General features: G+C 42.6%; 1 protein-coding gene across 7 annotated transcripts in view; it reads right to left on the bottom strand.

Annotated features, from left to right (window-relative positions):
* The window catches only part of TENM4 (teneurin transmembrane protein 4), a 1,003,172-nt gene that overhangs the window by 55,516 nt on the left and 931,975 nt on the right, over nt 1-15,681 (bottom strand). For all 7 annotated transcript variants that reach the window (XM_050940297.1, XM_050940246.1, XM_050940262.1 and 4 more), the window contains one exon: nt 7,680-7,912. In XM_050940297.1, coding sequence (XP_050796254.1) covers nt 7,680-7,912 — 233 coding nt within the window. The remainder of the gene's footprint in view (nt 1-7,679; nt 7,913-15,681) is intronic.

Here is a 15,681-nt window from a genome sequence, read left to right as displayed (position 1 = left end):
TCCACTCTTTGAACGTAGTATGGGATTTTCAATAAATTGCTGAAAGAAAAAGAGAGCGTTTCCATATATTAATCCCACAGCATTTTAACTAACCTGTTTGTGAACACATGCAGACCACTTATTTCATTGTCTCATTCTCCTTTCACATAAGACACATTCTAAATGTCCAATTTGAACTTTTCCATCTTTAGCTTCAGACCACTGGCTCCACGTTTCACTACCCTCAGGCCCTTGTTAGCATCACTTCTCAAGCACTTGCCCTGTTTACATAACCCCCCTTAATTCTCTTTTTCCCAGGCGCTCTCTACTCTGCATTTCTAAAGTCTCTGTCATAAGAGGCTCTCATAGGGCTTTATACTTACAAATTAGACCTCACAGTACCCTTATGAACTAGGCATGATCATCTTCATTGTGCAGATGGAAAAAATGAGAGATAAAGTGACTCTCACAAGGTCGCACCGTGAGTCACTGGCAAAGCCCGGAACAGAAATCAAGGATCACATTCACCTCTCTTTCATATTGGTGTAAATCAAGAGTAGAAGTTAATGGAATTCTCAATCTTAGTGTTTTATACAGCTGCCCAACACTGTAATACCTGAGCCCCTTCAATATAAAATGATGGCAATACTGAATGTCCATGGTGGACTTCATGGAGTCTCTGGCAGGTCTCCCTTTTCAGGTTAAAACTCTGCTTAGGGAAGGGTTTTTCCATCTTTTAGATTCTAATAATTTCATATTTTGGGTTCAGATTTCTTTGGATAGGAGAGAGTAACAATAATGGGAATGTCATTCTACTGCTCAAAAGGCCTTTTTTGAAGACGAAGGTTTTGCAGCATTTCCTAAAGACTCTCGGCTCCCCTGATCTCTGGGAGTATGGTTCATAACCAGATCCCCTGGCTGAGAATGCTTTGTCCCAGGCTTTGTGATGTGCACTGCCCCAGAGGAGTGCAATTATACTTTGAAATTCAGTCTTTGATGTAGCTGCGGTTTGAGCCATTAATTGCTTTGAAGATTAGGACCAAAGTCTTAAACTGACATCAGAAACTGACTGGGCCTGACATTTGTGCATGGGCCTGATAAGCTCATGGTGACCTAAACCACGGAGAAGGTGTTCAGCTGCATTCTGTACCAGCTGAAGTCTGGGCATCATCTTCACATTCAACTTCAGATACAGTAAATTACAGTAATCCAATCTGGAGGACATGAATGCATAGATCACTGCGTCCAGGTGCTCATCTGTGCATACGGGACAAAGATTCATAGCGAGCTGGAGGTGAAAAAGGGCATTTTTAGATAGTGATGCTTCCTGATCATACAAACTTAGCGAGGAGTAAAACAGGACGCTGAGGCTTCGCAATACTTTGATGAAGGGGGTGTACACCTTTAATGAAAGGTGGAGACAACATCTTGGCCAGTTCTATGACGTGTGTCCCCTTTCCGACTAGCATCACTTTAGTCTTGCTTTGGTTCAGCTTGAGCCAGCCATTCTTTATCCGGGAGTTGGATTTCTTGGCTGCATTCTGATATTTTAGCAGTGGCAGTGGTTGCATTGGTTTAGAATGAGACATCTAGCGGAATAATACTGGCATACTATTGGCAGCTAAGTCCTTGGCATCTCACTAGCTCACCCACCAGTTTGGGACATGTACATTATGGATACTTGTGGGAATCTGCATGTGAGGACATTTGGAGAGGAAGAGTAGATACCTAACACTACCCTCTGAGTTCTGTGGCAGAAGAATGATTGAAACCATTGTAGTGCTGGGCCATCTACTCTTGCTATGTCACGTAGATAGGCTGTCAGTAGCCTGTGCCTCATTGTGTCAAAGGCTGCAGAGAGGTCAAGTAATATGAGCATAGAGATCTTGCCTTTCCCATGGACTTAAGGAGGTTGTCTTTTAATGCCACTAGAACAGTTTCTGTGCTGTGCCATGGTCTGAACCCTGATTGTGAGCCAACCAGGAGGTCACATGCCATTAGAGCTTGGCGATCACTATTTTCTCAGTTATATTGCCCAGGAATGGGTGGTTGGACTTGGGATGGTACTGCACTTTTCAAAGGGTTGAGTAGGTGTGCATCTCTGAAGAAGGGCATCAACTATTTCCATTAGTAGTGGGCTTAGTTCTTCACTGGTTTTTTAATCAGCCAAGGGCTGGGACCCATTTCAAAGCTTGGGGCTTTAATATTTTTCAGAGCTTCTTGAGCTTCAGCATATCTGATAGGGCCAAGCTCAATCAGAGGTTGGGGATGGATCATACAATTTGGTCAGGACTGGAATTTTCTTTCCTAGTTAGTTCCATATGCTTTCGGTTGAGCGTATCAGCAAAGTATGCTGACAGCTCTTCACAGCAGTCGACACTTGGGTCTGATGTCTGGGCAATGCAGTCTGGGCTGATTAGCCAGCTACAGCAAAATCAGGATATGTGTATAGGGCTCAGTTATAACCACCAACACAATACAACTTTATTTTGCATAGTATCTTTCCTAAAAATTGTAATCCCAAATGCTTTAGTGAGTTAAACATTATATTTGTCTAGTTAAATAGTAACAGAGAAAGAGAATTCAGTGGTATAGACAAAGGAAGAAAAGGGCCTGATCCTTGGTTCAGCCTGAGTCTCCCTTTCCCTGCTGGCTTAAAGCTGCCCTAAAGGAGTAGATGGGGATTCCTGATGTAGGGAAATCCTAATGCTGCTCTCCATGCAGGCTGTGATGAGGGCAGTGCAGTGCCTCTGTTTATCGTGGGCCAACAGAATGGTCCCTAGTGGATTGTCCAGCTGGGGCTGCTCTTTAGGCTGGAGGCTGGCCGGGGAGAAAGGAAGGTTGTTTAGAGCCCTCTCAACTTCCCCTCATTGCCCCATGAACTCACCATAGATCAAACCCAGAAGATAGGATACAGGCACTAAATATGTGCCATCAGCCTCTCTTTGTATGGTGTATATTTCATACCAGATCACTTTACTTGCTCTTCTTGGAATTAAACTTTTGGATCTTCTCACAATGAGGAGCTCCACCCTCCTTTAGACAGATGCCTTTGAAATGGGTAGTTTTCAGTTTGGAGGGAGAGAAGTAGCTCATGATTACTGTGTAGCAGATTATAGTGGTCAGGGCTATTCTTGGGCTTAATTTACCACTTCAACTCTTAAAGGAATTTTCATTTTTCCTCTCTGGAAAGGGACCCTTTTGGGGAGTTAATTACAGGAAGTTCCATCTTTTGGGCAGGCTACTTACAGCTGAGGCTAGTTCACTGTCTGAACTGAAGTTCACTAGTTCACATGCTGAACTGAAGGCCTCTGAAGTGTACGTTGCATTGGCACAAGCCTTCTCTTGGTTACCTACAGCAACACAATTAGAGTTAAAGATGGTTGGCCTGCAAATCAAAAGCCCAGCTGTGCAGCTACCTTAATCAGATGAGAGTCCCACTGATGTTACCTGAGTAAGGACTGCAGTACGGCGCCTCAGAATTTTAAGATCTGGGCTGCCAAATGTGAAATCGCCTCAACTCTTCTGGGGTGGTCCAACATCCTTTCGCAAGCAGGGCTTGTGGTACCACTGAAGTGTCATGATAATGAGTTATGCTGGTGGAATGCTGTGTCATGAGGGCATTTATTTTGTAACGTCAGGGCCTTGTGGCCAGGTGACAGGACAGCACAAAGTTGCAGGGCAAACTGACACCAGAGAGTAGGAACAGCTAAAAGTAGTTACCCTACACCTGGGAACCTACTAACAAAAAATCCCAATAAGATAATATGAAATGAATGTGGCAGCTCATGGTGCACAGCCCAGTACGTATGATGCTGAATGGAGATCCTCGTCCCATGGCAGAGATGATGTAAAGGAATGGGATCTCCTCTAATCCTCGCATCCTGAATACAAGTTAGTTAGGTTCAGGAAAAAACCCATACATGGAACTTCCTTGTCTGGCTGGATAAGTGCTTGTCTTTCCTGTTATTTTTTTATTCTGCTAGAACTGATGAGCACTTAGTGAACAATTGAGGTTTTGCTCATGCCTTCAGTACTACACACCAACAGAAATGATCTGTCCTCAAATTAATTACTTCTTTTTGCATCTCTTTTGTGGTGCTAATGTATGGACTTTTTTTTCCCCCCTTCTGAAACAATCTTCATATTGTGTCAGTCTTGTCACTTGGATCTCTGTTAATTGCAGGCTTCTTGGCAATTTCACTGCCACAACATTTTCGTGACAAGACCCACTGGCGAATGCTTAGATGGAATAAAACACTCTGACAAGCTGGAGTTCTAGTATTTTTTTAAAGCTTGCTTGCAGAATAAGATCAGTATTAGCAGATGATAATTAGAAAGTGATAATACTTAAATGTACAGAGTATACTGAAATTCATTAGCATCTGAAAGCTCTGCCACACTCTGTGTCAAATGAATTGGAAGGGCCAGACCAGTGATCAACAAATCTGCAACTGCCACGTGTTTTATATATTGATCTGCTGTATTTCTAATATTCCTTGTTTCAGCAGAGGAGCCAAGGAGGGAATGGGCCATGGAGAGTCCAGGTGAGGGTTTTGATACCTTGGGCCTGATTCTCCATTGGCTACAGCTAGCTCTGCAAGACTCTCACATTCATCTTCTTGAGTATTTTCTGGCAAGTGGGAGAGATCCCCTTGCTGAAGCTGTCCATGCAAGCAAAGACCTCTGCTTCCCTGGTAGCTGCATACATGCTGGAAAGGGGACCTTGCTTCTCTGCTGCAAACCAAAGTTCCTGCTCCCATGCCTAGATTAATATTTGGGTCACGAAGTGGCTTCAGACTTAGAAAGAGTAGAGCCTGGCAAAGCTAGCTGCAGAATGAATCTTCCAAAAGCTTCCCTGGCCAGCGGCTGCCTGAAGTCTTGGATACGTTCAGCCAGCTTGGCACACAGAAGAGTTTTATACTCCTCTCTGCCCATTTACACGCATTGGCACTCTGCTCTCCAGAGAAATACAGAAGGTAGGGGCAAGTCTGAGGACTGCTGGTTACAGGTCTAAGAAGTCATTTGTTTGCTCTCGTTGTATTTCATAATAGTTCAAAATGAAAGAGCGTTCACTGGTACGCTAGAATGATTGGTAGTGAGCTAGTAAATGACGTTGACACTATTTTGTCAACATTACTTTTCAGTGTTAATTTATTGAGATGAATGGGGAGCAAGTCACATTAGTCAGAGCTATTTACTCAGGTGACTACTAATTCATGGGTGGAATTAGAGCTGGATGAAAGTGGGGACAAAATGTATATGAAAATGCACAAGACATGTTTTGGAAGTTTGCTGCTTGTGATTTCCGTTCCCACCCTCAATGCGGTTTTATTTTTCAAAATTTCCAATGGCCAAACAGGTTCTACATTGAAGCACAAGAAATATCAGAGATGCCTTCATGCATAAATTCACAACGATTTCACTTTTGAGGTGGAGGAGCAGCCTCCTAAGAGTTCAAATCACTAAGAGGAGGGATCATGAAACTGGTAGACCAGAACTCTTGAGTTCTGCTCCCCACAGTGGCCCCCGTAATACTGGGCACAATTTCACAACAACATACTACAAATATTATTTAGGTAAGCTTCACAACGCCCCCAGGAGGAAGGGAAGTATGATTTCTCCTACCTTCCAGAAGGGGAAATGGAGGAAACATAACTAGCCCACGCATAACAAAGATTCACAACGGGAGCCGACACAAAAAGTCGCTAAATTAGTTCTTGTTTCTCAGATGCCATAACAATAATGTCATCTGTATGTCAGAAAAAGTATTTCTCAACCCGTCTAGCCGGAAGAGACATAGCCCGGCTGCCTCCACCTCCACTGTGAAAGCAACACATGAAAGGCCCCATGTATTTGTCAGGAGGTTCCGCCACTCCACAGATTCCAGCCGGGTGCACAGGCTTAGAGATGGGAGTGTTGATGGAAAACGGGGTCCTATAACCTCTCCCTGTGACTGAGAGAGAAACCTGACACACACTGACGCTAAATGTGCAGATGTAGCGGCCCAAGTGTGACTTTTTTGTTTTTAAAGCCAACACCTCATAAATAGTTCCCTGGGTTCCTAGCCAACAGGCAACAAGACCTGCAACAAGAGCGGCAGAAGGGGCTCATTGTGCATATAACTAATCTATAACAGCAGCATCAGTTAGTCTCTGCACAGGATCTTCCCTCACTTTTAGACATGCAGCTGTTCATCATATAGTAAGAATGAAGGTATTTCCTCTTAAGAAGATAAAGCTGCGGGGCTGACTTCCCTTTGGTCGCAACCCAGCCGCTGCATTTGAATACAATCCATAGTTAAAGTGAGAACATGTCTTTGCAACACAAGCCTGTCAACGCGGAGCAAAACCAAATGAGTGTAAAGGCCACCATCCCAGTGAGATAACACATGCATGGGAAGCATATGTCCTACTTGGAAAGGTATCTGGGCCTTTTGGTAAACATTTGAATAAAGATGGGAAAGCCAACAGTACCCTCTCTCCTACATATATCACAGCCTCACTGCAATCTGGTCTTAAGACTGGATTTATCGAGGAACAGTGGCTGGCTCAGGAGGTTGGTAATTGCATGCAGAGCTCATTAATTTTAGATTGCCAGTCTGAGGACCTGGCTACATAAAGAGTTGCACTAGTTTGACTAAATGTGCGATTTTAAACCAAATTGGTTCAACCAGTGTAAAAGTCTATGCAAACTCTCCTATTTTGGTTTAAGCGGGCTTATTTCAGTTTAGGTTAAATTGACCAGAACAGGTTTAAACTACACTGAAATAAGACACTTTTGTATCAAAATTAGTGTCCATCTCGTCTTTTGCATGGGTTTAACTATACTGGTTAAAATCGTATTTGTAGTTAAACCAGTGTAACTTTCTCATGTAGACAAGCCCTGGATCACAAGGGATCAAACTGCAGTGTGTAACCCTAGCTTCAGCTTACCTCTGAGAGATACCTGAGGGGTTTGTCTCTATTTTATATACAGCAACACTTGCAGAGCCTTTTATGCCAATAAAATCTCAATGAACTGAACTGAATTGAATGTAGTCCAGATGGGTAGTGACCAAAAGTTGTAATTCTCTCATGGTGCTTTGGGGGGCTAAGTGGTATATGAAATGGATTGGTCCTCTCAGTACAGTTCCCACTGGACACATGTCCATAAAATCACCCCCCTCCAAACTGGCACCATTCTTAGCAGTCTCAATACAAGGCTAAGGACTGGAAGAGCCTGGGGTTGAACGATCCACTCATCCCTAGTGGTGATGCCTCCAGCTCAGGACTAAGGCCTGGTCTACACTGGTGGGGGGAGAGGATCGACCTAAGATACGCAACTTCAGCTACGAGAATAGCGTAGCTGAAGTTGACGTATCTTAGGTCGACTTACCTCGCGTCCTCACAGCGCAGGGTCGACTGCCGCTGCTCCCCCATCGACTCCGCTTCCGCCTCTCACCACGGTGGATTACAGGAGTCAACAGCAGAGGAATCAGGGATCCATTTAGAGCATATATGTTAGACGCGATAAATTGATCCCCGATAGATCGAGCACTACCCGCCAATCCGGCGGGTAGTGTAGACGTACCCTGAGGCACGTTAGCGGGTTGCCCTGGGGAAGCTTGTATACCTGTTCTGTGGTATTCCAGAACTGTTGGTTTGGCACCTTTCTCAAAGCCCACTTTAAAATGCTTGTAAGAAGAGACTGCGTCTTACCCCTGGGGTTAGTGAGTGTTGCTTCGGTGCCTTTGCCCCCATCTCCGCAGCGGGTTTCATCAAAGGGAAGGCACTGATCCCCAGTCCCTGCCACCACCTCTGAATTCTTGACAACATCCTTCACAACGGAGGTCGACTTGATCTTATAGATGCGTCGGCTGTTAGTGTCAGAGAGGTAGATGGAGCCAGTGATTGGGTCCGATGTCAGGTAATACTTGTGAGCTGGGCTGTGGCTGAAAAACAAATATACAGGAGTGTTATCTTCATTGGTAGATTTCAGTATTTGTTTCCCTAAGCACAAATAATACGTTGAAGCAGAAGTGCTGCAGCTCTACATCCAGTGGATTTAGCTCATTACGGCATACACTCCAACAGGACTAATGCTGGGTACATCACAAGCCAATTAAAGAGAAGCAATGTGGTCCAATACATAGGGAACTGGAGTGGGAGTCATTGCAGTTTGATCTTGGGTAAGTCACTTTGCCTCTCTATGACTCAGTTTCTCCGTCTATTAAATGGTCGTAATGAAAAAAAAACCCTTCTTTTGTAAAGTGCTTTGAGATCTAGGGGTAAAAGTCACTATCTAAAAGCTAAGTATTATTATTCATATAGTGTTTGATTCTGCTGTCATTGAATTCAATGGCAAAATTCTCATTTACTTAACAGAGTCCTGAGGGTCCTATTCTACGTCTGTGGAAGTAAATGGGAGTTTTGCCATTGAATTCAATGGGAGCATCGATCAGACTCTTAAATGACTCTCAAAGAGGTTGAATGATTTGCCCAAAGTAACACTGCAGGCCAGCAGCAGAGAAGGGAATACAGCCCTGGAATCCGGATTCCAGTCTGCTCTAACCACTAGACATCACTGCCTCCAGAAACACTAGAAAGCAGGTTGGGAAAACACCGTGAGCAGACTGAAAAATGATATACTGTTTTTATAAATGCTACTGAGACCAAAGTCAGAAATGGATCAAACAAGAGTCTAAATAGAGACTAGTATCAGAGGGTAGCCGTGTTAGTCTGGATCTGTAAAAGCAGCAAAGAATCCTGTGGCACCTTATAGACTAACAGACGTTTTGGAGCATGAGCTTTCGTGGGCATTACACGCATCTGAGGAAGTGGGTATTCACCCACGAAAGCTCATGCTCCAAAACGTCTGTTAGTCTATAAGGTGCCACAGGATTCTTTGCTGCCTAAATAGAGACCGTACAATAGAATTAGATGGAAACAGCAGTAGACTTGAATTTACACATTTATTTAAGCCAAGGTCTTTGGAGGAAACTATATACAGTATAATATCTCTCTATTATTCAGCTTAAGTGTTTGCCATCGCTAGGTATTGATTTACACTCTTTTCTAAGCCCAGGAATCAACAATGTTAAACTAATCATACCTATGGCATGAACCCAGCTCTACTTCCCACTCGGAGTTGCAAGGTAACTGTCAGGACATGTTTGAAAATTTCTCCTCCTACATACTCCACTTCCTCTAAATTTTTCGGATCCCCATTAAATTCAGTGGCAAATTTACAGGAGGTGGATTTTGCACTCAATGAGCATTAAACCATCCTAGTGATCAGTTATTCTATGAGCAGCCAGTTGGGGATGTCTGCGTTGCAGTGCAGATTCCCCGCCCCTTTATCAGGCATTGCTCTCTCCCTTTCTTTTCAAAATACTGCTTGAGTCTCAATTTTAAAAGCCATGAATTGGTTCTTCATTCAAATTACTCACTGCTTTGGAAAAAAGCCTTTTGGATTTATCCTGGAAGATCCCTTGTGATTTATCCTATTAAAGTCTGAACAGATTTCATCTCCACAAATGACACTGATTCGTGCTAAATAAAATGCTCTGACCTTCAAGACAGCTCCACCTGGCATTTCAGTCTCCATCTGTACTCCTTTCCAATGACAGCAGGCTCGTAGAGTATTATTTCATTTACCTACATGTCACTCACATTAAGCAAGTGGCTTCCACCCTGGTGGAAAAAGGTGCCCTATGGGAATCCACCATCCATTTTGATCAGGCCCTTGTGTTTTCAACTAACTGTCTTTACAAGGCTCAGCTGAATGTCAGTCAGCCTTTGAGCTGTTCATAATCTCTACTATGTGAAAAAAGGTGGACAGAGGAGGACATTAATAAGAATACATTGCCATTTTGCAGTGTCATTTGCCTGGGAACCAGGAGTCCTGACTCTCAGTCACTGCAAAATACAACTATTGTCATTTATTACTGGACTTCATAGCCTTGCTCTGGTGGTTTGTACACTGGTTTGTCTTAGCTGTACCTTTCTCACAAAAAGAGAGCCCCAAATAGTCCCTAATCTTAACCCCCAAACAGAACGAAAGCAAAATCGACACCAAAGTCAATGCCAGTCCATTTTAACCACTGATCAAACAACCAAGAAGAACAGCTCCAATTAGCAGAAACAAAATCAAAATGCCACCTCTTGCCCAAATTTCATCAATCACCTTAACAGCTGTCCCTTCTATGTAATATTGGTAAAAGCTACTGGTAACCCAAGGTTAGAGTTACTAATCTAGGTTCTCGTTTTAGATTCCTGGAGTGAGGGAGTGAGTGAATGAGTGAGTGTTAATTCAAAGATTCTGAGGACAAATCAGACTGGCTGCTGCTGTAAATGCGTTATCACAGTAGCACGGTTATAATTACTAATTAAGTGAACCTCAGAAAGGTAGGAGGTAAAGATTTATTTTAAATAAATCACTCATCAGATGGTAATCACTTTGAGTCACTTGCAGCCTGGTCTGGATTTCAACCAGTGATCCAGCAGTGAAAGGCTCCTCAGTCAACTAATCACTCTTCTAAAGCCAGCGTTGTTGTTACTATTGCAAATTACTTTATACCAAATGCTGTCATTTCAGTTGCACTGCACTGGACTAACAATAGGGATCAAAAAGCATCTAGTTAATTCTCATTGGTTCAAGTTTTAGTCCATCTCTCATTCTTATGGCCTGACCCCTTTGCACTCTCAAAACAACAGAAAACAGCCAGCAGAGCAACAATAACTGATGGAGTAAGCTATGCTGCTAGACAAAATCAGAAGCTGTGCCAATCCTTTGATCTGATTACACTTGGGAGGGAAATCGCCTGTGGCAAGCAGGTCTCTGTTAGCAGAGGTAGGTCAGATGATTATGGTTACATTCACACCAGGTAACGGTCACCCTTTTGCAAAGGGCCAGCACAGGGCCTAAGCTCCACTTCAGTATGCCCCTAGAAACGGGATCAGGTGGTATTTAGAGTGAATAGGCTTTGTGATCGATACCTGCAAAGAGGTGAGTTTGACCGACCTGGACAAGGGGTTGCAGTCAATGCTGGCATAGACATATGGTAGTAAAGGAGGTATCATTACAGGTGTCATTCAGTGGATGAGATGTTGCAGAGAGCAGCACACCTTTGGTAGCTGTCCAGGTGGAAGTTAAAGATCCTATGGCATGTTTCACAAAAGCAGAGGACAACTCCACTATCCTGGACAATGCTCCCCATGTAAATTACACTACAGTGTAGTATCTGTGGGCCCGTCATGCATAACTGAACTCCCAGGTGCTGATCCAAAGGCCACTGATGTTATTGGAAAGGCTCTCGTTGACTTTGATGGGACTTTGAAGTTGCAAGCTTCTCAGGGCAGGAATCACATCTTTATTCCTTATGTAAAGTGACATGCGTCTCCAGGAGATAATGTACCAGTGCTAAGTAGGATTTTTCCCCAATGGCCTCGGCCCAAATTTCCCACCTCTACTGTTGTGCTGCGACCTACTTAGATGCATCATTCTACTCCAGAACCAGCTGTGCATCATTTTCCAGTGTGGTTGTGGATGTATTCAGCTGTAAAAGCACTCTGAGATCCTTCAGGAAGAAAGGTGCTGAATAAACCACGTTATTACTATGAAAGTTCAAAACTATTTCCCTCCATCAGTGAGAGGATGAGAGCAATGAGATCGTGAAATTCCAGTTACTGGTCTTTTCTATTTATTTAATGTCCCAATCAAAAGGCAAACCCAAGCAGCAAATTGGACTGAACTGAACAACAACTGAAATAAGTCTGCCTGGGGCAACACAGATCAGTTCTTTCCCTCTTTCCATCCTCTCTCATCTCTGAGTTATAGAATGTAGCAAAACAGACAACGGGTTCTGTAATCATCTGAAGCCTAAATCAATTGTAGCCTCCTGATATTTATCCACCACACTGATGCTGCCACCACTGGAGATGGGCTGACAGCAAGGAGCATGAGTTGATTTTCCTTTCAGATATCTCCCTGCACATCTTATTTTCAGGAGGAACCACAGGAGCCTGCTTTGGCAGTTTACTCCTCTGGGGCTATAATCTGCAGGAGCCACAATCGAGCGTACAGAATTGTAGCCAAGCTTTGAGAGATTCAATCTGGCAAACTTTATGGCACAGCACTATGATGCCATCTCAGTATGTCATGTGGATACTGAGGGTCAGATCCTGAACTAAAGGCCCTGGAGCTGTGTCAGTTTACACCAGCTGAAGACCTCGGTCCCAAAACACAACCAGGGAGGTCTGGTTAAAGTGTTAAAGTGATGGGTTAGGAAAACATGGATCCCTAGATTCGTAGATTCCAAGACCAGACAGGACCATCATGACCATCCAGTCTGACATTTTGTATAACAGGCCATAGAACTTCTGCAAAATAATTCCTAGAGCAGATCCTTTAGAAAAAACAGCCAATCTTGATTTAAAAATTGTCAGTGATAGAGAATCCACCATGACCCTTGGTTAATTGTTCCAATGGTTAATTACTCTCACCTTTAAAAATGTATGCCTTATTTCCAGTCTGAATTTGTCTAGCTTCAACTTCCAGCCACTGGATTTTTTTATACCTTTCTCTGCTAAATTAAAAGGCCCGTTATTAAATATTAGTTCCCTACGTAGATACTTATAGGCTGCAATCAAGTTACCCTTTAACCTTCTCTTTGTTACGCTAAATAGATCGAGCTCTTTGAGTCTCTCACTATAGGGAATATTTTCCAATCCTTTAATCATTCTGGTGGCTCCTCTCTGAACCCTCTCCAATTTATCAACATCCTTCCTGAATTGTGGGCAACACAACTAGGCAGTATTAGAGAAGCAGTAACACCAGTGCCAAATACAGAGGCAAAATAAAAGCAGCAAAGTATCCTGTGGCACCTTATAGACTAACAGACATTTTGGAGCATGAGCTTTCGTGGGTGAATACCCACTTCGTCAGATGCATGTGGTGGAAATTTCCAGGGGCAGGTATATATATGCAGGCAAGCTAGAGATAATGAGGTAGTTCAATCAGGGAGGATGAGGCCCTGTTCTAGCAGTCGAGGTGTGAAAACCAAGGGAGGAGAAACTGGTTTTGTAACTGGCAAGCCATTCACAGTCTTTGTTTAATCCTGAGCTGATGGTGTCAAATTTGCAGATGAACTGAAGCTCATCTGCTCCATGATTTTTCCAGGGACTGAGGTGAGGCTGACTGGCCTGTTGTTCCTTGGATCCTTCTTCTTCCCTTTTTGAAAGATGCGCACTACAGTAGCCTTTTTCCAGTCATCCGGGACCTCCCCCGATGGCCATGAGTTTTCAAAGATAATGGCTCTGGAATCACATCTGCCAACTCTTTTAACACCCTTGAATGCAGCACATCTGGCCCCATGGACTTGTGCTTGTCCAGCTTTTCTAAATAGTCCTGAACCACTTCTTTCTCCATACAGGGCTGGTCACCTCCACCCCATACTGTGCTGCCCAGTGCAGCAGTCTGGGAGCTGACCTTGTTCATGAAGACAGAGGCAAAAGAAGCATTGAGTACATTAGCTTTTTCCACATCCTCTGTCACTAGGTTGCCTTCCCTCATTCAGTAAGGGGCCCACACTTTCCTTGACTTTCTTTTTGCTGCTAACATACCTGAAGAAACCCTTCTTGTTACTCTTAACATTTCTTGCTAGCAGCAACTCCAAGTGTGATTTGGCCTTCCTGATTTCACTCCTGCATGCCTGAGCAATATTTTTATACTCTTCCTTGGTCATTTGTCCAATCGTCCACTTCTTGTATGCTTCTTTTTTGTGTTTAAGATCAGCAAGGATTTCACTGTTAAGCCAAGCTGGTCGCCTGCCTATTTACTATTCTTTTTATACATCAAGATGGTGTGTTCCTGCAACCTCAATCCATATCACTCTGAATCAGTGACCTATCCTCATAATTATTTACCACTCCTCCAATTTTTACTATTTGCAAATTTTATCAGTGATGATTTTATATTTTCTTTCAGTGCACTGATAACATTTTTAAATAGCATAGGGCCAGGAACCAATCTCTGTGGGACCTAACTGGAAACCCACTCATTTAGATGATGATTCCCCATTTACAATCACATTTTGAGACCCATCTGTTAGCCAGTTTTTAATCAAATTAATGTGTGCCGTTTTAATTTTATGTCATTCTAGTTTTTTAATCAAAATGTTGTGTGGGACCAACTCAAATGCCTTACAGATGTCCAAGTATATTAAGTCAGCACTATTGACTTTATCTATTAAACTTATAATCTAATAAAATAAAGATAAATTAGTTTGACAGGAACAATTTTCCATAACTCTTGTTGATTTGCAATAAGGACATTACTCTCCTTTAATTCTTTATTAATTGAGTCCCATATGAGCCTTTCCATTATCTTGTCCAGGATTGAAGTTAGGCTGACAGGCCTATAATTACCTGGGTCATCCCATTTATCCTTTTAAAACACTGGCACATTATCATCTTTCTTCCACTTTTCTGGAACTTCCCCAGTGCTCCATTAACGGTCCAGAGAGCTCCATGACCAGATCTTTTAAAACTCTTGGATGTGAATTATGTGGACCTGCTGATTTAAATATGTCTAAGATCAGTACCTTCTGTTTAACATCCTCCAGAGAGACTAGTTGAACGGAAAGAGTGTTATCACCGTAGGACGAGACTGCATCATTTGTTTTTCCCCAAATACAGAACAGAAATATTTATTGAATACCGCTGCCTTTTCTGCATTATTATTGATAATTCTAACATTTCCACCCACTAATGGACCAATACCACTAAAAGGATTCTTTTTGTCCCTAATATATTTAAAAATACTCCTTATTGTCTTTAAGTCTTCTGACCATACCTTTCTTCTTGTGTTCCTTTGCTTCTATAATCAATTTTCTACAGTCCCTAATTTATTATTTATATTCATTACCATCAACGTCCCTTTTCTTCCATTTGTTATAAAAAATTATTTTTTATAGCTGCCTTCACTTTACCTCTAAATCAGGTGGTTGTATTTTAACCAGCACTGCCTTTTTTCTCAATTGTGGGATTGTCTCTTGCAGGACCTCTAGTAAGGTGTTCTTAAATGATTCCCAGTTATCAATGAAATTTTTCTGATTAAGTTCTTCCTACCAGCTCATTTGGCTCATAATTGTTTTCAGTTTTGTGAAATTGGCGCTATTAAGTATATATATTACTGAACATTATTCTGCTTGCATGTTATAAATGTGAACAAGTCATGATCACTTGTAACTAAGCTACAATTTGTTTTTAGTTCTGTAATCAGTTCTTCTTTATCTGTTAAGACGAGGTCTAATAAAAATTCCCCCCATGTTGGCTGCATTACTTTTTGAGTTAGCAAATTGTCATCTATAATGTTTAGAAATTCCAAGGATGTTTTAGTATTAGTATTAGCAGCCTGAGACCTCCAGTATATGTCACTCACATTGCTGTGATGGGGGAGGGATAGCTCAGTGGTTTAAGCATTGGTCTGCTAAACCCAGGGTTGTGAGTTCAATCCTTGAGGGGGCCATTTAGGGAACTGGGGTAAAAATCTGTCTGGGGATTGGTCCTGCTTTGTGCAGGGGGTTGGACTAGATGACATCCTGAGATCCCTTCCAACCCTGATATTCTATGTTCTCCCACTATCACCAAGTTTTTTCCCTACACATTATTGAGAAGTGTGTAAGGAGGTGGTCATCCTGTTTCATAGTGTAATTTGGTG

The sequence above is a fragment of the Gopherus flavomarginatus genome, chromosome 1 (genome assembly GCF_025201925.1).
Source record: "Gopherus flavomarginatus isolate rGopFla2 chromosome 1, rGopFla2.mat.asm, whole genome shotgun sequence".
In the NCBI taxonomy this organism is placed as follows: Eukaryota; Metazoa; Chordata; order Testudines; family Testudinidae; genus Gopherus; species Gopherus flavomarginatus.
Note: the sequence above shows the minus strand (reverse complement) of the source record. Positions and strands in the feature narration are given on the sequence as shown.